This window comes from Gobio gobio (genome assembly GCF_949357685.1).
Source record: "Gobio gobio genome assembly, chromosome: 6".
Lineage (NCBI taxonomy): Eukaryota > Metazoa > Chordata > Actinopteri > Cypriniformes > Gobionidae > Gobio > Gobio gobio.
Window position 1 is genome coordinate 33,591,688 of NC_137102.1, and position 27,453 is coordinate 33,619,140.

Genomic DNA, 27,453 nt, shown 5'->3' on the forward strand with positions numbered 1-27,453 from the left:
GGCCAATTAACAAACAGCGTATGATTATTATTCTGGCAACTTTACAGGTCAGCGGTCATAATACATTGGAAAATTCAAAAGATCGGAGGCAACACGCCGGAGACGGGTTTATTGAGGATTATGTGTCGATTAAATAATTATTAAATAGGAATAATCTAAATATCGGAGTCATCACACCAGAGACGGTTTATTGAGGATGCCGTATTGATTAAACAATTAATAAATTGCAATATTCTAAATATCTGAGTCATCACGCCGGAGACAGATTTATTGAGGATGCCGTATTGATTAAACAATTATTAAATTGCAATATTCGAAGGATCGAAGGCAGCACGCCAGAGACGGGTTTATAGAGGATGCCATATTGATGAAACACTTATTAAAGTGCAATATTAGAAAGATCGGAGCCGTCAGGCCGGAGACGGGTTTATTGAGGATGACATATCGATTTAACAATTATTAAATAGGAATATTCGAACAATCTGAGTCATCGTGCCAGAGACGGGTTTATTGAAATACTTACAAAAGGAAAATGACAACTATACACTGTGGCAACTATAGTTGCCGGTGGGCTTAAATTTAATCAAAATGACTTGCCCTACTCCTTGCAGCGACATCTCTTCTCTTCTCTGAGGATGTGTTTACTGCAGGGTTTCACCAAGTCAAATTTAAGACTTTTTAAGACCTTTTTAAGACCATTAGGGATTATATTTAAGTCCTATATCACGCAATAAAAAAAACGTACAAATGAAATGCAGAATCACAAAATTACTTGCAAAGCAAATTAATTTATTCAAATTGAACAAAGTATTAGTAAACTTGCACTTCCTCATAGCTCAATCTCAGGATTTCACTATATATATATATTTTTTTTTTTCTACTGAGATCAAAATTACTGATTTTGTGGTGGTCATTTCCAGTTTTGTTTTTTGCATAGGATGCCACATTTACTGTAGATGCACAATAGTCACACATGACAATAAAACAAACAAAATGCATGAATCTTGTTTGGTATTACAAAAAAAGGCTGGTAAAGTGGTGTGCTATCTAGCTTTAATAACATTATCGCTTTGGGTGGGAAATATACCCAAAATCTTATAAGTAAGCAATTTCTTAATACAAGTAAAACTACGTTTTTACTAATAAGTACTAAACTTATTAACCAATTACAATAGGACAAATAAATACAACCTAAAGATACGGATACAAACGTTTTTTTCCCTGTTGTTGTTTGTTTAACATTAACACACAGACAGGAGCACCAACATAAGCTATATTGGTATGCTTTCACTTTAAGAACTACAGTAATGTGCAGATACAATACTGACACACGTCCCAAACTTTTTTACTCAAGAGTCAAGACATAACCGCCAATAAGAACATAGGGATATTAATGTGTGTATGATCGTTCAAGAGTAAGCCTAGAAAAAGACACATTCGGTAAACTTGCGCGAGCTGACAGGCGGCAAACGCGTGCACAAAATCCACAGCCATTCTGACATCGGTCTGTGTGTCTATTGAGTTTGATTTACATTGCTTTTAACTAACTCTTATTAATTAACTCTTTTTAGTGCTATCGGAAGTATCATACTTTTATTTGGTCATTATGCGAGATGTGAGAAAGATTCACCTCCCAGTTCACGCAATCGTGAAAGCGAAGAACTGAACTGAAGCTGAGGAATAAAATCCGTTTGATGCGTCTTTGGTACGATACGAAAGAGACCCGCGCCAATAACATGAAAGCTGATTGGCTGCAATATAAGATGCATGCTGGTCTCATTTGTAGTTGTAATACAGCGAACTATAGTTGGACTAGCGAAAGAAAGAACTACAACAGCCCGGAATACACACACACACACAAAAGCGCTGCGGGAGCATTTCAATGAGCATTAGAGGTAGCGTTACATGGACGCAGAACAATTTAAGACCTGTTTAAAACTATTTAAGAACTAGAACTGAAAACTTCAGAGAATTTAAGACTTTTTAAGGCCTAAAATTTAGATTTTGAAATTTAAGACTTTTTAAGACCCCGCGGAAACCCTGTTACTGGCACGAGGACGGGGCAACCTGTCACTCACATGAGATCCACAAATAGCAAACCATAACCATCCAATCAATTCCCCACGGACAAAATCAAGTCCGGCCCTACATTTGTTCTCGTTCCAGAAGCCGTTTCACTCGGATATACGGCACAATCAGGAAGAAAAGACTTCTGTTTCATGCCGACTTTAAGATTTGATTTGAAATAACTAGATATTTATATAATGAACATTATTATGTTTTATAATAACAATACTTGTTGTGAAAACATTTTATGCTTGCTGGGATTTGTCCAATGAGGATAATGCAATTGCTTTTCAGAAAAACATTGTTCTCTGTACCACCCAAGATCAAAAGCCTAACCTTTGCCGTTCTCCTCTCCTGGACGGGGGCTTCGCGTCGTATCTGGCAAAAGACAAATCTTAATTACGAAAAAAATAAAACCCCTTTTCCCTAGTTAAAAGTTTCCACAAAAGAATTGCTGGTTCAGCATTTTTACTTGTGTCATATACAGTACGTGACTTACGGGAAACGCTGAAGCCAAATACACCATCAAACTCCTTGAGCAGTTTCTTTAGCAGAGTGCTTTTCCCGGCCCCGGAGGGTCCACTCATCACCACAGGCCTTGGTCCAGCCATCGCTGCAAACACACCACAGACAGAGAGAGAGAAAGAAAGAGGCTTTCAGAAAATGACACTTTCAGATTAAAGTCACATTTGTACAATGATGAATCAGTCTAAATCTTTACGAAACTAGCTCTTGGTAATGACCTGAGCAATAAATACAAAAGGGAGAAACTTTCCATTTAATTTTCCATTTAAAGACATTTATTGTATATTTGAAATGACAAAGATTTCTCGCCAAATCCAGCTATTTTAGGATATTACATTTTTACCTTAAAATTAAGACCTTGAAATGAAATCAATCAATATTAAGCAGCAAAAACTGTTTTCAACATTGATCATAACAAATGTTTTTGAGCACCAAATCAGCATATTAGAATGATTTCTGAGGGATCATGTGACACTGAAGACCGGAGTAATGATGCTGAAAATGTGTATATTAAAATATAATATATTTTTTTTAATAATATTTCACAATATTATCAAATAAATGCAGCCTTGGTGAGCATTAGAAAAACATAAAAAAATAATTTTGACCAGTAGTATAGTGACTTCTTTATGTTAAAATCCTGTTTCTCCTCTCTCAACATGTTCGAACAGGACTGCAGCACAACAGCTTGTTAGCTCTGAGTGTTCAGATGAGCCAATACACCAAGGGCTTTTTAATTTAACTACGACAGTGGAAAATTACAGATCCTGTATTGTACCCAGGGTCGTAGTTTCCAGGGGGACCCCTCCCCAATAATCAAAACTAGAAAATACAACCCCCAACAATATTTATACCATGGTTAATGGAAACATGTAGAATTAGGCGCACGTTCTGAGCTTTTATTAGAACTTAAGCCTTGTTAAGACTGCCAGTCCGTATCCGATTTTTGTGCATATCCAATTGAAATCCTATTAGATTTAACAAGTGTGAACGGCGAAAAAAATAAATAAATGAAATGCTATTTTTACAAATAGTTTTGAGCTACATTTATATGTGGTTTGAAATCCTATTCAAATTGCATTTCTGGAAATCTGTTTAGGTCTGACTGCTCTGATCAGATTTCACATGGTTTATGTGACTTCACATCACGTAAAACGTGAACATGTCAGACACAAATCGGATCTAAACAGTTGCTATAGTCAATCATTTTAGGCTACGTTCGCACTGTCATTTCAAATCTGATTATTTGTGTATCCGATTTGAATCTGATCTAAAGTTATTGACAGTCCACACTGAGTACAGCAACTGTTCAATCCGATTTGTGTCCAGTGGCGCTTTTATTTTCTGGAATATTTGCATTGGAAACTAAAAACAACAACAGTAACATGGAGGGGTTTGCAATACAGATGTCTTGTTTACATGACATTTCATTACATGTGATTTTTTTTTTGCCTGACCTACATATATTCCAAGAGATCATTTAAAGTCATCTAAAGGGTTAGTTCACCCAAAAACCTGTATGGGATTCTGTGTTCTGTTGAACACAAAATAATATATTTTGAAGAATATGGGTGACCAAACAGTTGATGATAGCATTGACTTCCAAAGTAGGAAAAAAAATACTATGGAAGTCAATGGCTACTGTCAACTGTCTGGTTCCCCATTTTCTTAAAGGTCCCATGGCATGGCATTTTTCTATTATTTTATAGTGTTTCCTGAGGTGTACTTATATTGTTAGTATGATTTTTACATCATAAAATGTCATAATTTAGAAATAAAAGGCATTTTGTCTATACTGCTGTTTGCCCTGTGGCTGAATGCCCTGTTTCAAGAGGTGTGTCTGCTGTGAGACTTCAGTAAAAACGCCCACTGTTGTGATTGGCTGACATCTTTGCATTTGAAATGAGCGGAGGGGGCGTGGTTTAACGAGGTCTACGACGCACGAGCTGCTGCCAGAGAGACGGATGGACCTGAGTTCACTTCTCATCAGTTCTCTCAGCATGTCTCAGTTCAGGGTGAACTGTTGTAGTTACTAGAATATACTTCAGGTTATTAGTTTATTTCTAGTCGGAGAGACTGTCACTCATGTCAGCAAGTTAGTAACTTTAGTAAATTATGGATCAGCGCTGACTCGAGACGCGAACCGTTTAGAACGATTCAGTCCGATTTGGTGAACTGGTTCGGTTCACTAAAAAGAACCGATTCAAAGGAATGATTTGTTCGCGAACCGGACATCACGGAGACGGAGCGATTGCTAACAAAGTTATTTATAGTAACTACTGAGTTGTGAGAGCGCTGTCTGTCAGCGCGAGTTTATTGTGTTTGTATCTGAGAGTTCTGAATAAACACGAGTCCCAGTCACGCCGAGTCCGTCTTCATCATTATTCTACCAACTTTGTAACACATGCAATGTACCATTACAGCGAGATGAACAAGTTAGTACGTTTGATTAAAGCATTATTTCTAGATATGTTCCAATCATATGAAAAGCGTCAGTGACGCGCATTGAGTAACTTACACAGCGCAAACACAACAGCAGTAATCGAATGTAATCCAGTTCATTGTGGGGAAAGCTGGCTAGCCTAGCCGGATACCCTCACGATTCTCTGGGCGGAGGAAAGGGAGGAAACCGTTCCTGCTTGGACGTCAAACCAGGAGACTTCAGGATTGGCTCATCTGGCCTGTCATTTTCTCAAAGGCAGAGAAAGACAGCCAGAACTCGGGTTTACACCGATCAACATTTCTATCCACTTGGGGACAATATTCAGGCTAGGGGAACTCATATTAATGTTGAAATACCTCATAAAATGAAAATTTCATGCCATGGGACCTTTAAAATTATCTTTTGTGTTCAACAGAACAAAGAAACTCATACAGGTTTGGAACAACTTGAATGTGAGTAAATGATGACAATTTTCATTTTTGAATGAACTCTCCCTTTAAGAGCCTGATGAACTGTTAAGGAGTAGGAAATACATTTTAATATTAAAGAAAATGTTAAGTGAAGTTAGATTGACTTCTCATGGCACGATGAAGTTGAAAATTCAGCAACACTTTACAATAAGGTCTCATTTGTTAACAGTAGTTAATGTATTAACTAACATGAACTAACAATGAGCAATACATGCGTTACAAAATTCTTTGTTAATGTTAGTTAAACAAACAATGAACAGTTGGATTTTTATCATGTTAGTTCACAGTGTATTAATTAATGTTAACAAATACAATTTTTGATTTGAATAATGTATTAGTAAATGTTGAAATTAACATTAACTAAGATTAATAAATGCTGTAGATGTATTGCTCATTGTTAGTTCGTTCATGTTAACTAATGAAGATTTATTGTAAAGTGTTACCAAAAATTCTGTCAAACTGATAAGGTTTTAGGTGCTTAAATAATATAAAATACATAATATATCCTATGCAAACAAGTAATTGTTAACTAGCTTATTATTTCATTGCAGTTATGTATCCAACTTTGCATGTGTGGATGACATCACCATTTAGCAAAAATAAACAAACAAACAAAAATCTCACAAGGGAGCATATGCCCTGGGACCCCACTAAAACGATTCACACTTCAACCCCCCAAACCAAAACTACGCCAGAAAACAAACCTGCAAATAGGACCCAACCACAAAAAACAAACCAAAAATCCAACACATTTTTTCTACAGAAAAGCATTAAACCCAATAATAATGCCAATTATATCATTTTCATTAAAGTGTTCTCCTAAGGCTTAGGTACAGGGTTTATATTTAAGCATTAAAACAATATTTCAAAACATTAATAATACCAATAAGTCAATTTACATCACAATTCAAGCTCTGTGTTTGTATTGCTTACCTTGCTCAAATGTGCAAAAGAAACATGCACAACACTCAATATAATCTGAAATGTGTGTGCGCGCGTGTGTGCTTTCTCATAGGATCCCTCTCCAATCAGCTCACTAGAAGCCAAACTTCCAGCCAAACAACCCAGCCTTCTTTTCACAAGTTACTGCCATGGTATCATAAACATTATGCCAGACTGACTCAGCACTAAGAAACACATCTGCTTAGTGCTCGATAACAAAAACAACAGCGCCAACATGTGAACGGTCATATTTCCCATTAAGCTACTGAACTATTCAAATTTAAATAAAACTCAAATTATATATTTAAGCAATAAATGGTCAGGTCAGCATTTCAGTCATTTCAAAATCAAAAGAAAAATTCTTTTGAATCATGAAAGGCTTATTTTTGTCTATTCAGAGTTTGATTTTCATTGTGATTTTTTTCTTGACAATTAAACTACCCCTCCCCTAAAATTTTCATTACCATATTGACTTTTTTCTGTTAATTATCATTGGGTACACATGTACCTGTATTTGTGTGTGAAATATATGTACAAATGTTTTCACAAACAAATTATGATTCACCAATAACTATTGTACTTTATTATACATTTATGGAAATAAAAAAAAAGTTGGAACAACCGAAACCACACACACGTATGCAAAATGACATACTCCGGATGGCCTAATAATCATGTTAAGAGGATATGTAATATATAGATAGGCTATATTTTTTGTGCGTCTGTAGAAAAGGGGTTTATTGTGTTTGACCTGGTTTTGAAGATGGCACACTTTTGAGGATCTTTCAGACGAGAGCATCATATGAGTGTCATATGTTTACGGAGTGATGATGAATGGCTGTAAAGGAAAGGTCGTGTGGAAATCCCTTATATGGAGATAGTGCAGGCATGTTTTATGCCAAATGACTAACCTTGGGCATGCAATCTCTCATTTACAATATGCAAAATTCATTAACATCAGAACGAGGTTAAGAACAAATTCATGTGTGCACGCACGTGTGGTGAATTAGGCGGAATGTGAATGAGACCCATTATTCTCAATGGTTATTCTCATTAAAATCTCTTTAAATGTAGAATTTTTTCTCTACAAATCAACTCCACTTCTGCCAAATCTACACCATCTAAGGTCAGTTTTTACGCCATGTTTATATAAGTTTCCTTTGTTTTTGTGTTTTATTCGTAATTCAAACAACTAGTAATTCAAATTTCGTCATGAAAACAAGGCTGTGAGGGACAGAATACAGTCTGTTAAATGTATTGCACTGTTGTTTAACAACAGTCCGATTGTTCAGCAGACAAAATGTCTCTCAGAAAAAAAAAAAACTTTCAGTATAGACAAAAACTCCATAACATAGTTTAATGGAGACTAAGTTTACGTGATAAAGGACCTCAAATCAGATAAAATAAAAATAAATAAAATAAATAAATAAATAAAATCAATCTTTTGAAACTTACTACAAGATAAGTAAATAAAGTAAATTTAAAAGGACTACTTTGACTTAGGGATGCAAGGTATACCGTTTTTTTTGCGAAAGACATAACCAACTGTGTTGATGTGACTACTCACTAAAGATGGACATTTTTGACATAATTTTGTGTGTATTTAACTAAGGAAAAACAACTTGATTTGAAGCGCAAAGAAGACTCTCCTTCTCAAAGAGCTCCCATCTCATGTATTACGAAATGCTATAAAATCGCTTGCATGTTCAAATTGGCAAGGATTAAAAAGACGTGGGCAAGTGATTTCCGTCAGCTCTCCCGAAACGGCAGCGAAAGTGTTGAATCTGAGCGTGCAGATTGCTTTAATAGTGCAGGTGCGATGTATTTTTTGACAGCTAGAGAGGAGATGCGCAGTCATGTGTCAGAACGCCGGCTCTATGTCATATTCTCGCGCATGCGTCTTGGTGCTTTGTGAGTTCACATCAAAGGCGCAGGCGGAAGACAGAAACTTGTTGAATAAAATCGTTATTTATAGTTTTTTTTCCGCAAAAAAATCTTCTCGTCGCTTCATAAAATTATTGTAGAACCACTGTAGTGAGATGGGCTTTGTAACGACGTCTTTAGTACCTTTTATGGGTCTTGTGAGTGCAATTTACATTGCTGCCAATGGAGGCCTTTCTGAGCCATCGGATGTCAACCAAAATATCTTAATTTGTGTTCCGAAGATGAACAAAGGTCTTACAGGTGTCGAATGACATGAGGGTAAGTAATTAATTACAGAATTTTCATTTTTGGGTGAACTAACCCTTTTAAGGGTTCAGGGCTCGACATTAACGCTTGTGTGGATTTTTTGAAGGGGCAAGTGAAAGAGAATTTTACTTGCCCGACCGGACAAGCTGATTAAAACTAGGGGAAAAAATACAAATAACTAGGGAATCACCAAAATGCAACAATAATTCTGCATTCATTTAGTGTAAATGGTGATCGATAGTAGGGGTCGACCGATATGGATTTTTTAGTGCCGATGCCGATTTTTTTTCATCAGCCTTAGCCGATGACCGATACGGGCTGCCGATTTTCTTGAGCCAATATTTGGAGCCGATACTGCTTTTGCTCCCTCAATTTACAACATAAAAATGACACAATGATCATGATGATAATAATTTAAAATTTACAATTTAAAAAGGAACATTTATTGAACTAAAAACAATAATATTTAACAAATAGTAAAAACAGGTGAGGTAGAACAAGAAGAAAAAAAAAGTTCAGTGGTGAAAATAAATATTTAAGCATAAATAAAATAATTACACTATTGCACACAGTATCAACAAGCAAGCAGCATAATAAAGTGCACACTGACTATACTATACTTAAAGGGTTAGTTCACCCAAAAATGAAAATTCTGTCATTAATTACTCACCCTCATGTCGTTCGACACCCGTAAGACCTCTGTTCATCTTCGGAACACAAATGAAGATATTTTTGTTGAAAGCTGATGGCTGAGAAAGGCTTCAGATAGGCCTCCATTGGCATTCAGTACATTAATACTCCCAAGACCCATAAAAGGCACTTAAAACTAGGGATGCACCGAATCCAGATTTTTGGGGTTCGGCCGAATACCGAATCCACTGGTTAAGATTCGGCCGAATCCGAAACCGAATACCGAATCCTACTCCCATCCGCAGTCCATTATCACAGTAAACACATTAATGAAGTTAACAACGTCCACAGCAGTGTAGGGATGCCATTAACTGTTTTGGTCAAGTTTACTAAAGTAAACATTGTCGTGTATGTTCTTCTCGACGCTATTTCATGACGGTTTATAGAAAAATTACCCCGAGTCGTCCTCTGTCGTTTCAAAGAACAACCCAATGGAGAGCAGGTGGCGCGCGCTAGGGTTGTGCCGACATCAAGATGGAGCGCCACCATCGTGATGCCACGCCCCCGTTGCGAGTCTGTTGTGTGCGACACACACTAATCCTCTTCTATAGTATTAGTTAAACTAAAAACTTAGCAGGGATTGCTCTGTAAATTAAATTGAGAATGTAACTAATGCATATATGCTATTTTAAATACTGTAGTCTATGCCAGATATATAGCCAACATTTTGAAATCATTTGAGGCTGAAACATCCATATGCGTGTTTATTTTAGCACTTCCGTCAGTGAAACAACACACTACATCCTATAAAACAAAAATGATTTTTAGTAAATAATGGTAACCTTAAGAATATATGAAAATTAAATATTAGTTAGAAAAATATTTGATTCATACTATTTCCCCGCAAAGATGCGTCATATAGGCCTACCGCTCTGCGCTTTGAGAGGAATGGGACACTGAATAGACACCTTCTTGAATATCTTCGTCTTCATATATTCTACTGATGTTGCAAAGCAACACTTGTTTTAAAAGGTCTGAAGAGCGGATTTTATTTTCCACAGGGTCAAGACATTTAGGCAATGTTTGATTATTCACTGCCAGAGAAAACGAAACTAAAATCACCGGCGTGTGTGAAATGCGCTATTCAAATAAACCAAACTTGACGCGCCTTACCAAGTTTAATAACAAGAACAAACTGTGTTAAATAAAATTTGAAGTAAAAAGGTATTCGTCTTACAGTGCTTTTTATACTTTCCCACAGTAAAGGATGTGAATAGTTATAATAGACTTAATTATAAGCAAACGAAAGGAAGAAACGTTTATAATCCCCTGCGAACATGGGCGCGACGTGAGTGAAGATTTGGGAAAAGAAACGAGATGTCCATGTCCATTGGGATAAAATCGACTAGGCCTTTCACGGAAAATCGAGTGACCAGATCCAGATCACAAAGCAGAATGAAAAAGAGCTCTCTGACCATTAGGCTATTTCCTTTCTAGGCTAAACAAAGCTTTGTGCTTCACTCCTGTGGTAATATTTAGGGGTGCACCGATCCGACTTTTTCAGTCCCGATACCGATACCGATGCCTGGGCTTTGTGTATCTGTCGATACCCGATACCGATCCGATATATTGTTGAATTAATAATAAACTGTATATCTTCCACCTTATACCTTCCTTGAAGAGACTAAAGGCACCAGACTTTACTAACTAAACATAACTAAGACAAAATAACAGATGTATGTAAGGTGTTGAATTCTTATTTATTTAAAAAACAATTGTGCATTCAAATCTAAAATAGAATGTAATCTAACTTCTTTAAATAAATAAAATGTAGCAGTGGAAACAAAAAACAGTGTATTGGTCAAACATACAATAGTAATCTGACAGTTACCAAACATTTTTTACACTACAGATAATTGTTTTGGTATATAATCATATCAATATTAAAAAGTAGCATTACAAATTAACAAATAGTCTAATTTTCTACCATATGCAATTTAATAAAAATTTTCAGCTAGCTAATAACAACTTTGTTCTGGTTTCACCTCACTCCAGATTAAATGATTGTAGGCTAGGCCTATTTATTTTACTACACATTGTCAACAGAAATAAGATGAAATACTGTTGATAATTAAAAATAATTCTTACTACCCACTCTTGCTAAAATGGGTAAGCACACTTGTGTTCTCATTTCAGTTGCGTTCTGAGTAAATTAATAAACTGAGTTCATGAGTTCAGTGTTGGACAGATCAGTTGTTCTGGCCAGTCGTTAAAATGATTCGGTTCAAAGGAGTCATTAGGTCACGAATCGGACATTAGCAGACGCGTTGTGTGCGAATCCCGTCTGTTAGAACATCGCGAAAGATGTCAACACACAGAAAACACTTCATAACTGGATATAATTTGTCTCCCGCTTATTGAAAGTATGCTTTATGTCAGCTGGTCAGAGAAGAGTCAATGTTTTTTGAGCGCAATTCACACCCAGTGATAATTCAAGGACAAAATTGTCCGAATGTGTCACGTGCAACATGGTTTCGGTCTTCCGAGCTTTTGATTTGGATTAATATGTGAAATATGAGAGCGAACACTGATTATTTTGAAGACCCAGAGAGCGCGCGCGGGGGAGGAGCTCTCAGATCGGTCTCTCTGTCACTCAGTCACAAGCGCAGCATCTGTTCTACATCACTCGTAAATCACAATAACTCATCAAATTAGGCTTTGGCCGTCAAAAAAATGTCAATGCAGGAAAGACCCTGACTTTGCAGTAATACCCTCGAAACAGCGACGAACTAGTTGGCATGGCAAGCGTGAAATATCTCCTCCACACAGCCGACTCTCTGGCTCGCTCCCTTCTAGCATGCGACACACGTGAAGCTGACGAATGACGTAGGTTCTGCTGCGACGGAAAAAAACACCTGGATCGGCTTGTGGATCTGTTAATTTTTCCGATCCCCGATCCAGCTATTTTGTCAGTATCGCGGCCGATATCCGATCCTAATATCGGATCGGTGCACCCCTAGTAATATTCACGTGAAACAGCATTCACATACAAAACACTGGGTTAGTAAAATAACGAAGTTATTTTTCTTAAAAGTAGAAAATAGTATTTATGTAAAGAGATATATTAAAATAAAAAGAGCTCAACTCTTAAGTGGAAGGAACCTATTTTTTTCCCCCTCACGTGCAACCTAGCGGATGAATCATTATTTGGGTTAGTAAAAATAACGAAATGATGGTTTTAAGAGAATAGTATATGTAAAGATATATAGTAGCTATATTATCTACCTATTTACCTAATTCCGTTCTTCAAAGCTTACGGATTCAGTGTATTTTCGTTTTGTCATCTTAATTTGGTAATTATTTAAGTGAAAAATATTTAGTGTAGGCCTATATATTTTATTAATTGTATTTATATTTTATCTGATCTATAGATCTATAGGCTGTTTGCAAGGTAAAATAAAATACATTTTGGCTGCTGTCTGTAGATTCCTTCATGCACAACTCGTAGCCTATTCTCTCGGATGTTTCATATGCAAATGTTATAAAAGCGGCTGTTGTTAAGGGTCATCACGAGACAAATCGGCATTGCAAATTGAACGCGTAGCTCAACTTGAATCGCCTTCTTTTGACTTAAAGTATACTGCCACGTTTTCTGTTCATGAGTTCCATTTTCACTTTCAACAGCGGCGTCATTACGTTCGACCAGCGGAGCGCGCATAGTGCAAGCCTAGTGTTCGGGTTCGGTGGAAAAAAATTCTGAGGTTCGGCAGAAACCGAACCCAGTCAAAAAGCCCAATATTCGGCCGAATCCGAACCCGAACCCTGGATTCGGTGCATCCCTACTTAAAACGTCGTTACAAAGTCTATCTCACCACAATGGCTCTACAATAATTTTACGATGCGACGACAATAGTTTTTGTGCGCAAAAAAAAAATCAAAATAACACCTTTATCCAACTTGATATTGTCTTCCGTGTGTCCCTCCACAACGCATGCGCGAGAATATGATGCAGATCCGGCGCTCGGACACATGACCCAGAAGGGATTTGTTTACAAGCAGAGGAAGACGCGCGTGTCTAAGCTGTTGGATTCTACATTGATCGTGCTTTAGGTCTCAGCGTAGTTCTCAAAATGGGGCTTAAAGTCCCTGTAAAGGCAATTATGAGATTTGTTTCTAAACACATTATAAATGTTAGAAATGTATTGCTGAAACACATTACAAAGACTGTGAACTATGTAGTACTGAATTCAGAAGTTAGACCGTTAAAAAAATTTTCACCGTTGCTGTGTTCAGGATTTTCTGAGCGGGGCTAAAACGGTGGCTCGATGACGCACTGGAGCCACCGAGCCTGGCTCCTCCCCTAACACGATCATAACTGGAGCACATTCGCATCAGTTTGCCTGCTCGATCGCGAGTTACTGTCAGTACTGTTAGTTACTATAGTCTACAACTTACAAAACAGCTTTCAAAACAAAAACGATGATCAAGAAGAGGTGGATTAATTTTGTGAACAGCTGCCTTGAAGGAGAGCTGAGGATCACCACCGACAACTGCCTCTGCAGTGACTTTACACCGGATAGTTTTACAAACTTTCACCGGAGACTACTGGGATTCACTGATAATCCGCTGCAGAACCGACTATCACCCGCCCAGGCCTTTATCCTCCCGCCCCGCCGACATCTGGTGCGTCTTGATCATAGAGAGTCGTGATCAGTACGTGAGTGTTGTCTTGTGTGCTACCAGTTGCCAAGACCGCGGTTTTGCCGCGGGCTGTTTTTTCATGTCCGCGGGTTGAAGCGACCATAATTATGTGATATTTAGCCCCGGGAATGCAAATTTTAGTAGGCAACCATGCCAAAAAAACACATATTTTACACCCCAAATGTGATTTTTACCGGGGAAGCCCCCCTGAAACGTGATTGGGCTTGTTTTGAGTAGCAATTGGAGGGTTTTGTTGTGAAAACCTGGCAACCCTGTGTGCTACTGCAGCTGTCCCACGAGTGGGCATGGTTTCGGCGCCGACAGCGGACACACCCCCAGCGTTTGAGAGCAGAGAATGCTGCTCATTTTTTCAAGTTTTTGATAAGCTATTTTATGTACTTGCCGGAGTTTTTTATAATTAAAATTTGGCTGGGTGGTTAATTACACATTTATCTGTGGTGTGAGGAACTCAGAACACATGTTTAGTTTTGACTTTACAGGGACTTTAAGTGTGCATTTCATGGATTCCCGAACGCTGGCGCTATGTCATATTCTCGCGCATGCGTCGTGGAGGCCCACACGGAAGACAATAACAAGTTGGATAAAAGGTGTTATTTTGATTTTATTTTGCGCACAAAAACTATTGTCGTCGCATCGTAAAATTATTGTAGAGCCACTGTGGTGAGATGGACTTTGTAACGACGTTTTAAGTGCCTTTTATGGGTCTTGGGAGTATTAATGTACTGAATGCCAATGGAGGCCTATCTGAAGCCTTTCTCAGCCATCAGCTTTCAACAAAAATATCTTCATTTGTGTTCCGAATATGAAACGGGTGTCGAACGACATGAGGGTGAGTAATTAATGACAGAATTTTCATTTTTGGGTGAACTAACCCTTTAAAACTATTTACAACCTAGTCATTTAATAATTACACTCTAAAAAATGCTGGGTTAAAAATAACCCAAGTTGGGTTGAATATGGACTAACCCAGCAATTGGGTTGTTTTGACCCAGCGGTAGGGATGGGCAACAGTGGTTGAGTAATCGAGTACTCGAACGTGACAGCGATCATCGATCATGAGAACGATGATCGCCCTGAAAAAAATATATTTGTCTCTTTTTTATTGGTTATTGCATCGTTTTGCGGAGGTCTGATTGGTTAGCGTTTTACAGCACGCCTCCAGACCGCGGCGAAATAAAGGCGTGCACTGCAGTGATGTCTGGAATCATGAGATCATTAAATGGTTATTGCAAGATGTGCAGCGCCAATCTGTCATAGCCTACATAGCATTATAATGAAAACACGATGGAAATTAGAATGCTGTAAATGATCAGTGCTTAGTTCCCTGTGTATCAGCTGATCCACAGAGAAACTAGCGAGAACACTCAGACTAGCGCGTGAAGTTCATGTGAGCATCCGCGTCCTTATCTGCAGATGCACTTTGTAAGATTACTTTTATGTTGTCTATATCTGATTAATCTAATATAAGAAGCGTTTGGTTGAGCTTAATAAGCTAGAAAAGCGCTGCCGTTATACCGGCTGTTGTTCATTCTCTTCAGTTTCAGCTCAAATGCATAGCCTATTTCATGCTCGACATGATGGTTTAGAGACGGTCATATTCTTTGCAGATAGGCTATTTCTTTCTCAGAATCATTGATATTAGTAATGCAGCACTGCTATACTGTTCTCGTATTTTTTAACAGTAGACCTAGTTTATTTAAAGTTGGTTTTTCGCTATGAGTTCGAAAACGCGCAGTGATGTCTGTAAACGCTTCGATCATGAATAATAAAATTAAGTGCATGATGTGCAGAGTCAATCTGTCAAAGCATTATAATGAGAACAGGATTTTAATAAAATGTTGTTTCTGTGTGCTTTCGTTGTCCGTGTATGAGCGTTGTTAAGGGAAGAGCGCATTCAAAATGTTCCGTTTCAAACCCTTCGCCTGTAAAATCTAGCACGCTGAAGTTCACGTGCGCATTCACGTCCTTTTGTGTTGATTTATGTCGTAATAGGTTCATAATAATCTTCATATTAATATTGATATATTGTGCGTTTGGTTGAGTTTATTAACCAGCTAGCAAGCTCTGCTGGGTGGTGTTATTTCACAGTTTCAGCTCAAAGGCAATGCTCGATATTACTGACTTGGTTATTTGAGACGGTCATTTTATAAAGATGTTTCTTTTTCAAAGACATTTATGCATCATAATCTAGCAGTTATTTTTTGTTTTATATGTTCATGTTTTCATATACCCGTTTTCATGTCACGTTTGTATTTGTCAACAACCATTTTCATAACAGTATTTTCATGATCTCAATGACGGACATGCCCCGCCCCCTGCACATGCCCCGCCCCCAATTACTCGAGTACTCGTTTTTGAGACCTATCGATGATCGAAATGAGAAATTGACAAAAATGCCCATCCCTACCCAGCGGTTGGGTTAAATGTTTGCTTAAAACAACCCAATTGATGGGTTAGTCCATTTTCAACCCAACTTGGGTTATTTTTAATCCAGCATTTTTTAGAGTGTAGGTCCACTTAACTTAATCTCTTGTAAAGCAACATCAGCGGTAATTCAGGAAAAAATCTCCCAATGCTCCACGTGAAACTTCAGTCTTTCGACCTTTTACCATCGTGTTAATTCTCAATTGATTTTGATTAATATGCGCAAGGGAGGGAGAGCAAGACAGTTTGAAGACGGTGAGAGCTGCCTGTGGAAGCCTGTCTGTAAATAATGCAGGGAAAAAAATATCGGCGAACGCAGCAGCCTTGTATCGGCCGATGCCGATACAAGTAAAAATAGCAAATATCGGCCCGATATATCGGCCGGCAGATAACCTTGTTACTGACGGTAACAAGGTTATGCTGTTGACGCTCGCGCAGCCTCTCGAGGAGAAATCACAACAAATGAGCGCTGCTCACACAAAGAAACTCAGTTAACATACACGGGTTAAATGACCAATTGTGGAGTTTTTATATTTATAACATATGATAGCCTACAGTAAAGCAACATCACAGAACCAAGAGTGCTGTTTTCCTGAATACCATCACGCCAGGGAGCAGAAGCCGCCATTATTCTAGATCTATTCTATTCTATAACGTAAATAATGTGACGCGTTGACGCATTTCTCGCATGTCGACGTATTTTCGTAGTCAATGACGTCGACGCATCGTTGCAACCCTACAGCCAACTCTCATCTTTTCTTTTATTTTCAAAAATATTTTTACAAGAAATCCTGCAGGTCATAAAGAACTTTTGTTTTTCCACCTCCAAGAAAGGACGAGTGCTCTCCATTATTTCTTGTTTACCTAAATGCCGTTTTCCTTACTTTACCCAAGGCAAAAAGCCATGTGTTGACTTTGAAACAGAGTAGACTTTACATTATATGCATCTGTGGTGGAATTACTAGATTTTCGCATCCATACATGTTAATGCAGACAATGCGCTGTCACTTTAAATCAGCGCGTCCAGCACAGCAAAAAATAGACTTGGTGCGGAAACGATCACTGGCCTGCTGTATACGCACCGCTCCTGGAAAGCACTGACAGACCTTAACCGTGTGCAGTGTGAAAGCTGTAATCCGTTAACATGGTTACGGAAAAAAATACGCACTGCAAACGGAGTATGTGTGAAACGGGCGTCAGCAGGTGTTGCTTCAGATGCGTAGCCATACTCGATGTACTGATACTTTCATACGGCTTTCTTGTGCTACAGTGCCTACATACTGTTAGAGTTTTGTCCACCACCCTTCTTCCGTCATAATTATATTTTACGGGGAAGCCAAAATTCTCTCATACATGTGATTTGAATGATGCGGGAGGCTTTTCAAGTTCTTCTGCTCCTCCGCTAGCCATTGTTGACTGATTATGCCCTGTTCACGTGAACGAATGACTGCTGTGTGTAGTTTCCCTGAAACTCAGCGTCGAGTTTAAAAGAACAAAATTAATAAAAAATTGTTTGTCAGGGTATGTAAACAGACGTGCTCAATTAGAGACGATAAAAGTGAGTGGGTCCATTATCATTGGTCTTAAAAAGTGTGTGGGTTGATGCCATCTCCTGGTGAAACGCGGGAATTCATTCAATGCACAGCGCGACTCTCGCATTATGGGTATTCTCTAGCCGTCGAGCATACATTGGTTGTAAACTCGTTATTGCGGTGCATTGCGGGATTGAATGAGTGCACTTAATAACGTCCGCTGCGGTTTCGGACACCACTAAATGGCTGTTCCCTCAAATAGTGCCCACAGCTGAATCAATCATCTAGTCTGATGTGGTCTTACTCAATTCCAGTCAGAATATAAGTCTGATACTGCTCTGTTGGGCTGTGATTATGCCGGGGCGAACTAGGAAAGACCTAAATTGGATAGACCTAAAACTAGACATGTGCTGGTAAACGGTAATAATGCAATAATGAACATACACAATATTGTTATTGTGGCCACTTCAAAATACTGTGAATAATTATTTCTTACGAATTATTCAGATTTTTAGAATGCATTTTAAGAATACTTTACCCATCAACCGTTTAAAATGAACAATACGTAAAAGAGGAACGCGCACCGATGTAAACAAAACCCAACGAGCCGAGCACATAGCGGAACGAGTGAAGGACATACCCTGAATGAAACGCACATTCACTCTCTGATAGCAGAGGGCGCTGACGGAACAGCAGAAATGCAGCCGTTTCCCCAGTAATCCTTGTAAACAAATCTCATCACATAACCAAATACTTAATACTTAAAGACTTAAGGCTATTCATTTTCAAATTTAAACATTTTATATTTTAATCTGGACCAAATTACAAGCCCTAGATATTGTTTGAATATGTTCTGATTGTTATTCAGTCGCACACTTTACAATAAGGCTCTATTATTTAACATTAGTTAATTCATTAACAAACTGACAATGAAAAATACTTCTAAAACGTGTATTAATATTAGTTAAATGTAAATTTCAGCATTTAATAACACATTATTATAATCAAAAGATGTAACTGTATTATTTAATGGACCTGAGCTAACACTAACTAACAGTTGCTTTTTTTAAACTAACATTATCAAAGAATAATAACTCTAAAAATGTAGCTATTTGTTGATGTTAATGCATTAACTAGCGAGACCTTATTGTAAAGTGTTACATATTGTTCTTTATAATTCTTTTGCACTTAATCTGTTTTAAATATTTGTTTACTTTATACATTTTTTGTGTATTGCTTTAATGCATTTAAATGTTTGGTTCTTTTTGTCATAAGTCAAGTCAAGTCAAGTCAAGTCAACTTTATTTATATAGCGCTTTTAACAATGTAGATTGTTTCAAAGCAGCTTTACAGTGTTAAACAGGAAAATAATGCAGCATAAATTTATTCAGCTGTATAGCCATTCTGGAAAAATTTCAAGTATCATACAGTGACAGTGTGGGCTTTAGATCAATAATTTGATCAGTAATTTAGTTTAAATGGTTAATTTAGTTTATTATTTAGATGTATTTCGATGTTTCGCTGAAAAATTTAGTGTCCCCAACTGAGCACGCCAAGCCAGAGGCAACAGTAATAAGAAAATAATTAAACCTGTTATAGTATGACAACACTTTTTTTGCAACAAATTTCAATATCGTTATAATACCGTATACCGTGATAAAAGTTTCTGCAATTAATCACAACACGAAAATTTGATACCGGCACATGCCTACCTAAAACCAATCAGAGCAACGGAACTTTCTGGGCCTTGAAAGTGTTAACTAAATAGCAGTCTATGGAGTGAAATCCGAGAGCTCTCTGACCATCAAAAAAAATCTTAATTTGTGTTCCGAAGATGAACGAAGGTCTTACGGGTTTGGAATGACATAATGAGTAATTAATGACAGAATTTTCATTTTTGGGTGAACTAACCCTTTAAATACATAAAAAGTGTACTTCGTCCACCACTGCATATCCCTAATAAACAGCATCCCAATGCAGGGCAGCCAAAGTAATATGCAAAATCCTAAAGTGGCACCTTTGATTTGAAAATAGCCTTAAGTCTTATTCCAGTGTGCGCTGAAGTGACATCTCAGAGCAAACACAGCTGTGAGTGACAGAAGGCACTTGAAGGTAATGGGGCTTGGAAGTCCTAACGGCTCCTCTTCAGTGTCAAAATCAGAGCCAAGACGTTTATAATACATGCACAGTCAATTCAAGCGTGTCACACTATTCACTTCTTGTGTCTCTCCGAAAGCGATGCAAGCCTTCAGATTTCCTAAGTGTGCAATCAATGCAAAAATGTCTCTTTTGCACTACTGGAATAAAACCCTCTCCTATAATAAAACAAAATATCAAAGTATTCAATTAAATAGGGACCAATAAAACCGTGAACAATGAATGTGCACCATGTGCTGCGCGTAGGGCACCAAGTGCTGAGGGGGGCACCAAAAGAGGATAAATAAGCTTCACGTGTGACATTTAATGCAAGTCATACGGTGCAACCCCGTGCCATGAGACTAGTTTGGGGTGGTGCTTCATCATTTACTCTCCCTCAACTTGTTCAAAACCTGTATGAGTTTCTGTCTTCTGCTGAATGAAGAAAAAAAATAATAATAAAAAAAAAAACAAAATTATTTATATATATATATATATATATATATATATATATATATATATATATATATATATATATATATATATATATATATATATATATATATATAGTATTAACAGTTGATGGTCCCCATTGACTATTTTTTTCTTACTATGGAATTCAATGGGGTCTGTGGCGGAGGGGGCGTGGTTTTGCGAAGTCTGTAGCGGGAGAGAGAGAGCGAGCAGACGAGTGGTGAGTAAGTAGGTCAAGTGCAGATCATTAACACCTGTGTCTCGTTGCAGTAATTGGCATGGAGAGACCGCATTTAAGCCGCTGCCGGGAGAGAGAGAGGGGAGAGAGACCTGGACTGGGACTGCCTATTTCTGCCAGAGAGAGAAAGAGTGTTGCAAACCTGAAACTGAGTGAAATATTGAATATTGAGTTTTTGATTGTTCGGAGCTGAACGCCCTCGTGCGTGCTTTATGTTTGAACCTGTTCTGAGTAATAAATTAAGTGCAGTCCCAGCCACGCCGACCCAGACTTCTTCCTTCCTACACCCACACAGCCGAACCTACGTTACACTGGTGCCGAAACCCGGGAAGGGAGAAGTTTGCCGCCGCCATGCAGACCCCGCCAAAGATGCCGCTTGCGGACCTCGTCCAATCGCTCGCCGGTCTTCACCAACAAACACACGAAGACCTGCTGGCCGTGAGGGCCGAACAAGATAAACGCTTCGAGGCCCTCATTCGGGCCCAGCATGAAGACCGCGAGCTGTTCCGGAGCTGGATGGCCCGGGAGATTCCGGCTACCCCCCCGTCTACCACCGACTCGGCAGCCACCATCCACCTCTCGAAGATGGGCCCTGAGGATGATCCGGAGGCATTCATCGACCTCTTCGAGAGGTCCGCCGAGTCCCGGGGGTGGCCCCGGTCGGCCTGGCCAATGCGGCTCCTGCCGCTGTTGTCCGGAGAGGCGCAGGTAGCCGCACACCAACTGCCAGTCCAGAATCTCCTGGCCTACGAAGACCTGAAGCGCGCTATACTACAGCGGGTCGGCCGGAGCCCAGAACAACAGATGCAGCGGTTCCGGACCCTGACCCTCAGCGAATCCGGCCGACCCTTCACCTTCGCGCACCAGCTTTGGTACTCATGCTGCAAGTGGCTGATGGCCGACGGAAGCGACGTTGAGGGGATCATCGACCGTGTCGTGCTGGAGCAGTTCATCGCGCAGCTTCCCCAGAAGACCGCGCAGTGGGTCCAGTGCCACCGCCCGACGTCGCTGAGCCAGGCCATCCAGTTGGCGGAGGACCACATGGTGGCGTGCCACGGGGTCGGCGAACCTCTACCATCGGCTTCTCTCTCCCTCTCTCTCCCCCCTTCTGTTTCTTCCCCTTCTCTCCCCAAACCTGTTCCCCTTCCCAGGTCGCGTGGGCTGTTCCCGCCAAGACCAGCCCCAAGGTGGAGGACGGGTGGCCCCAGCGATCCGGCAGCACCGCCCCGTCCGCTCCCGAGGGGAGGGGCGACCGTATCGGATCCCCACGCCTCTCCCTCTGTTCCAGCGCTCTCTCCACGCCAATCGCCGGACCTACTTCCGGCCACTAGGGTGGCGGGGAAGTCTGGGCCGGCTTGCTGGCGCTGCGGGGATCCGGGTCATTTCATCAACCGCTGTCCCGTCATGGAGGTCGGGACACTGGTCCGGGTCCCCGGCGCTCCGCAAGCCGCGATCAAGCTGGGTTGTACCTAATTCCTGTGAGTATCAAGGGGGGTACTTATCAAGCCTTGGTCGATTCAAAGTCCATCTCACTACAGTGGTTCTACAATAACTTTACGGAGTGACGAGATTAGTTTCTGTGCGCAAAAAAACCCTAAATAACGATTTATATAGTGATGACGATTTCAAAACACGGCATCATGAAGCTTCGAAGTCGAATCATGATTCGGATTGCGTGTCAAACCGCCAAACTGCTGAAATTTGGCGATCCAAACTGCTGAATCGACTCACTGATTCATAACGCTTCGAAGCTTCATGATGCCGTGTTTTGAAATCGTCATCACTATATAAGTCGTTATTTTGGGTTTTTTTGCGCACAAAAACTGCTCTCGTCACTCCATAAAGTTATTGTAGAACCACTGTAGTGAGATGGACTTGAGTGAACGACGTCTTTAGTACCTTTTAAGGGTCTTGAGAGTGTACCGTGCATTGTGCCAATGGAGGCCTTTCAGAGCCATCAGATTTCAACTAAAATTATCTTAATTTGTGTTCCGAAGATGAACGGAGGTCTTACGGGTGTCGAACGACATGAGGGTAAGTAATTAATGACAGAATTTTCATTTTTGGGTGAACTAACCCTTTATGTATTTAATTTATTTAAAGAGCACCTATCATGGAATTTAGAAATTTACCTTTCATGTAGTGTGTAACATAGATCTAAGTGAACAAAAACATCCTGCAAAGTTTGAAATATGACAGTGCACCGTATATATATAGTTATTTTCTTTCAAAAGTTAGAAGACCGAAGGGGGCAGTCGTGGCCTAATGGTTAGAGAGTCGGACTTGTAACCGGAAGGTTGCGGGTTCGAGTCTCAGGTCCGGCAGGAATTGTCGGTGGGGGGAGTGAATAACCAGCGCCCTCCTCCACCCTCAATACCATGACTGAGGTGAGACTTGAGCAAGGCACCGAACCCCCAATTGCTCCCCGGGCGCCACAGCAATATGGCTGCCCACTGCTGTGTGTTCACTACTGTGTGTGTGCACTTGGATGGGTTAAATGCAGAGCACAAATTCCACACGTCACTTCACTTCACTTTTTCTCTGACTAGATGACGTCAACTTGTCAAGTTATTTGAATACGATACGCCCACTTATTGCGCTCCAAGACGCCAGTGAAAACTAGAAAACATCATGGCGACGAGACGCTGTGTTCTGAAGTGTGACTCAAAAGGAAACTTTTTTCATCTGCCCAAGGATGAGCATTTGAAGACTAGTGGCTTGAAGACATGCTTACGGCCTTGGAATATTCCAATTTACAAAGTTGTCTTTCGATTTCTCCATGCTCAGTTGTATCATTATCATGTATCATTATCATGCATCATGACATTAAGAGGAGCCAGGAAGCGAGGAATGTAAACAAGGAAGTGTAATTTAAGAGATGAGAAGCACCGAATAGTCTTTTTCATTGCCTTTGTTTGTTGACGGAATGATTTCAGACTGAGCACTGACATGACTAAGATTCCTCAATAAACATTTCTGTTTTATTCCTCCTTTCCTGCTTCTTTCTCTTGGCTGTTAGAAACGCTGACTGAAAAATCTGATATTTCCTTTATAGAGATCTAACTCTTGCGTCAATTGAAGTGCACAAGATGCTTCATTCTCTAATCATGCAGGATAGCATTAACAATCATTAACATCTAATTCATAAGGTTAATTTTTAGCTTTTCCTCAAATGTTAGGCTGATAATATGCCTTATTAGGTCTTTTTTTATATTAAATTCCAAAAATGGACTGGAAGTCTTTGTACCACACTATAGCTTCCATATCTTCACACGGATACAATCAAAAACCTTTCAAACTATAAATAAATCTATCCAGGCATAGGCACGACACTGTATTATTATTCCCATGCTTGTATAATGCATTACACATGTATTAAATGCATATGACTAAAGCATAAAGCAGCAGGTTCACTTTGAAACATATCGAACGTGATGCCTAGTGTAAGAAAGTATGCAATAAAATTAAGCCTTATGAAACGTCAACATCATAATGGCACTTCACAACTAAACTGTAACACTTGAGAGAAAAAGGATGATGCAATTGGCGACCATCATATATGATTTAAAGCTGTAGCTCGTTTCAACTCACCTGAAAAAAGCCTGGAGATAATCCTCACATACATTGAGATACAAGTGATCAAAAATAGGGAGAATGTCTGTCTCCCTCCGCTTAAACTCTTCCTTTCTCTCTCAAGTGACTGGTTTTCGCATGAGAGCCATTACTGATACCTGATGACGTCAGAATTTTCGCAGATCTTTAGAACATACACGTTCCCGTGAACCGCGCCAAACTGCAGATGATGTTGACATCACATATTCTTACACAGCAACACCGCACGCGCTTTTTTCTGTAATGAATCGTCTTTGTTGAGTCGTTTCAAATAGGACTTGGTCGACAAGATAATGATTGCGTTTGTTAAAAGAGCTCTTCGTGCTGAGCTTGTTACTGTGTAAAGACAATCGGTTTCCCGGATGTTGTGGAAACCCAAGGCCTGATTCTTCTACTACACACGTGTAAAGCATCTCAGTGCCTTTAGGAGACTGAAATTGTGCCTGGATGAGCAGAAGTCATGTTTGGCTCATCGAGATCTGGAGGGGTGAGAGGGGGTCAGGATCAGTTCAACTGGGATGAAGTGAAAGTGGATAAACACAGAGAGAACTATCTGGGTGAGTGTCGAGCTAGCAGCTCTAGCCGTGGCTAACTCAGTCAGCACTATTATTGTGTGCTCTATAGGTGAATTTCCCAAAATATAGCATTATGTTCAGAGAAGCATGATTTCTTTTGTACATTACACGGTTGAATTAACTAACGTTAACTATTGCTAATTAGAGTTGGTTTGTGAAGACATTTTGTAGTTTACAGGCATGGTAAGTTAACCTGTTCAGAAAGCTAATAACTCGCAAAGACATTTTAGCAGACTTGTAAAGTTAATGGGTAACTTTTCTGTAAATATATTGCTCATCCACAATATCAGCTTGGTTTGTCTATGACAGATTGTCCTCTGGGTTCACGTTGCATTATGTTTTTTTCCTGATTAAAGTCCTTAGTATTTGTAATGTAAGTTAAATACATTCCTACCTTTGTCCTTGGTATGATCTCTCATTACATCTCCTGTTAATTAAATTATGTATTGAGTAAGTTACAGTTGTGGCTTTTGTTGGTGTAGTAGACGTGTTGAACTTTCTAGTTAACGGACCCAGAGTCGCAAAAGCCGTGCACGCAGCGCGTCAGTTTACGAATCCGCCTCGCCTCGCCTGCAGTTCAGCCGAGACTAGGCGGCTGCAGTGAGGAGAGGAGTGAGAAAAGTGCAGGCAAGCCGGAGAGTTCTCTCTTCTCGTAGTGGATCAGACATCTGCGAGATCAAAGGCGGATATCACGGAATTCACACTCGTGCGCTTTGTTGCTGATAAACTGGAGGTAATAGAGTGCCGAAGTAATGACGTCACTTTGTAGGCCAACCCGGAAGTTAGCGGCGCATGGGTTCCCTCGATCAAAAAGCCATTCATTTTCCCCATAGACTTTTGGAAAATCGCAAAAAATAAGATCTGTGTTCAACAAAGAGTTATGACCCTTACACGTTTTGTCTACCAAGATAATCTTTACAAGTTAATCCAAAATGTATACATTTTGAAGCCCAAATAAAGCCGTCAGATATAAAATGCTAACGGTAGGCTATAAACGGACTACAGCACACCATGGTCGCGGATCAACGTCATCATCAAGCTTCCTCAAACTTTATTTAAAAGCACGCTCGCTCATTATGATCTGCGCTGTGTATGAACCTCTATGGCAGTGGTTCCCAACCACGTTCCTGGAGGACCCCCAACAGTGCACATTTTGGATGTGTCCTTTGTCTGACACACCCACATCAGGTCTTGGAGTAGCTACTAATGAGCTGATGACCTGAATCAGGTGTGTTTGATTGAGGAGACATGCAAAATGTGCACTGTTGGGGGTCCTCCAGGAACGTGGTTGGGAACCACTGCTCTATGGTATGAACACTTACGCCGGTTTCACACCGCACGCGTAAGCAGGGCGTAAGCAGCGCGTGTTTTTTTCGGCGCCCATGTTAATCAATGAGTGCATTCACACCGGGAGCAGGAGCACGCTGAATGGTGCCGCGCTGCTCACGCTGAATTAAAGCCACAGTGGATTGTTCTTGATCAAAACTGACCTGATTAACATGGAAAATAACAAATTTCACCATGAAATCATGTAGTGAAGTGTCCCGTGTGTTTCACGATCACCATATGACATCCAGCGCTGTGAATAAATTTATAAAATACACGAAAACACAACACTGCCAGAAGTTTATGCCCAAACTTGAAAGGTCCGTTTAAATGATTAAAACTAGAGGCTCAAAGGTTACTTTTATCATGTAAACTACACACACATATACATATACATATATATATATATATATATATATATATATATATATATATATATATATATATATATATATATAATATATATTATATTATATATTAGACGTGGAGGAAGCATGCTGCCCATCATAAATCAAAGCACGAGACAGACAGGGGTCGGGGGAGAACACCGGGAAAGGTGACAATGGACGATATTCGTCTGTATTTGCAATATACAAGCTGCACGCAACAAACGCTGCCAGTGTGAAAGCACAATGGGTGTGCGCGGCTCCCGCATTCCATACGCTCCGCTCCTGCGCTGCTTACGCCCTGCTAAAGGCCCGGGTATACTACGACACCCAGTCCGCGCGCAGCCCAAATTTTCAGACCGCGCGGACGGTCCGCGTGCAACAGCGCATGCGCCAGCAGTACAGAAGAGTCCACTAGGTGGCAATACGCACTGTATTGAGCACAGTGTTCAGCCGTCGAAGAAGAGTGTGCAAAGACCGGTTTAAAAACAACACGCTTGGAAAAAAAAGAGAGAATTTTTGATTCTTCAGTGTTTCTTCCAAACTATGTAGCAATGGTGGATGCACTACAGTTCTTCTCCGATCATGCCCAGCGAATGTCCCGTTGATGACAGGACTCAGTGCTGCCCTCCGATGTCTGGTGGAGCATAGACACTTTTTTACTGCGCATGTGTCGAACGCGATCCTCCGCGCGCATCCGTTGTGTAGTATACTTTGAAAGACGCGCGGACAGGGCTGCGCGCGTGATGCGTCCGGGCGCG

At 39.9% G+C, this 27,453-nt stretch overlaps 2 protein-coding genes across 10 annotated transcripts in view; one reads left to right on the forward strand and one right to left on the reverse strand.

The window, feature by feature from the left end:
- guk1a (guanylate kinase 1a) overlaps nt 1–26,010 on the reverse strand; it is a 49,638-nt gene extending 23,628 nt beyond the window's left edge. For 2 of the 9 annotated variants that reach the window (XR_013816711.1, XM_079819505.1), the window contains exons 1-3: nt 6,439–6,488; nt 2,567–2,680; nt 2,404–2,445 (exon numbers count right to left, since the gene is read on the reverse strand). Coding sequence is in view for 5 of the 9 variants with exons in the window: in XM_079819505.1 (XP_079675631.1) it covers nt 2,404–2,445; nt 2,567–2,678 (154 nt within the window). In the remaining 4 variants the exon portion in view is untranslated. Of the gene's footprint in view, nt 1–2,403; nt 2,446–2,566; nt 2,681–5,110; nt 5,964–6,438; nt 6,489–9,307; nt 9,486–24,384; nt 24,885–25,374 lie in introns of those variants that run through there. The other 7 variants (XR_013816712.1, XM_079819502.1, XR_013816710.1 and 4 more) reach the window with 7 other exon arrangements.
- cUnh1orf35 (chromosome Un C1orf35 homolog) overlaps nt 24,576–27,453 on the forward strand; it is a 41,074-nt gene continuing 38,196 nt past the window's right edge. Inside the window, exon 1 of the mRNA XM_079819491.1 lies at nt 24,576–24,962. Coding sequence (XP_079675617.1) covers nt 24,866–24,962 — 97 coding nt within the window. The 5' untranslated portion in view covers nt 24,576–24,865. The remainder of the gene's footprint in view (nt 24,963–27,453) is intronic.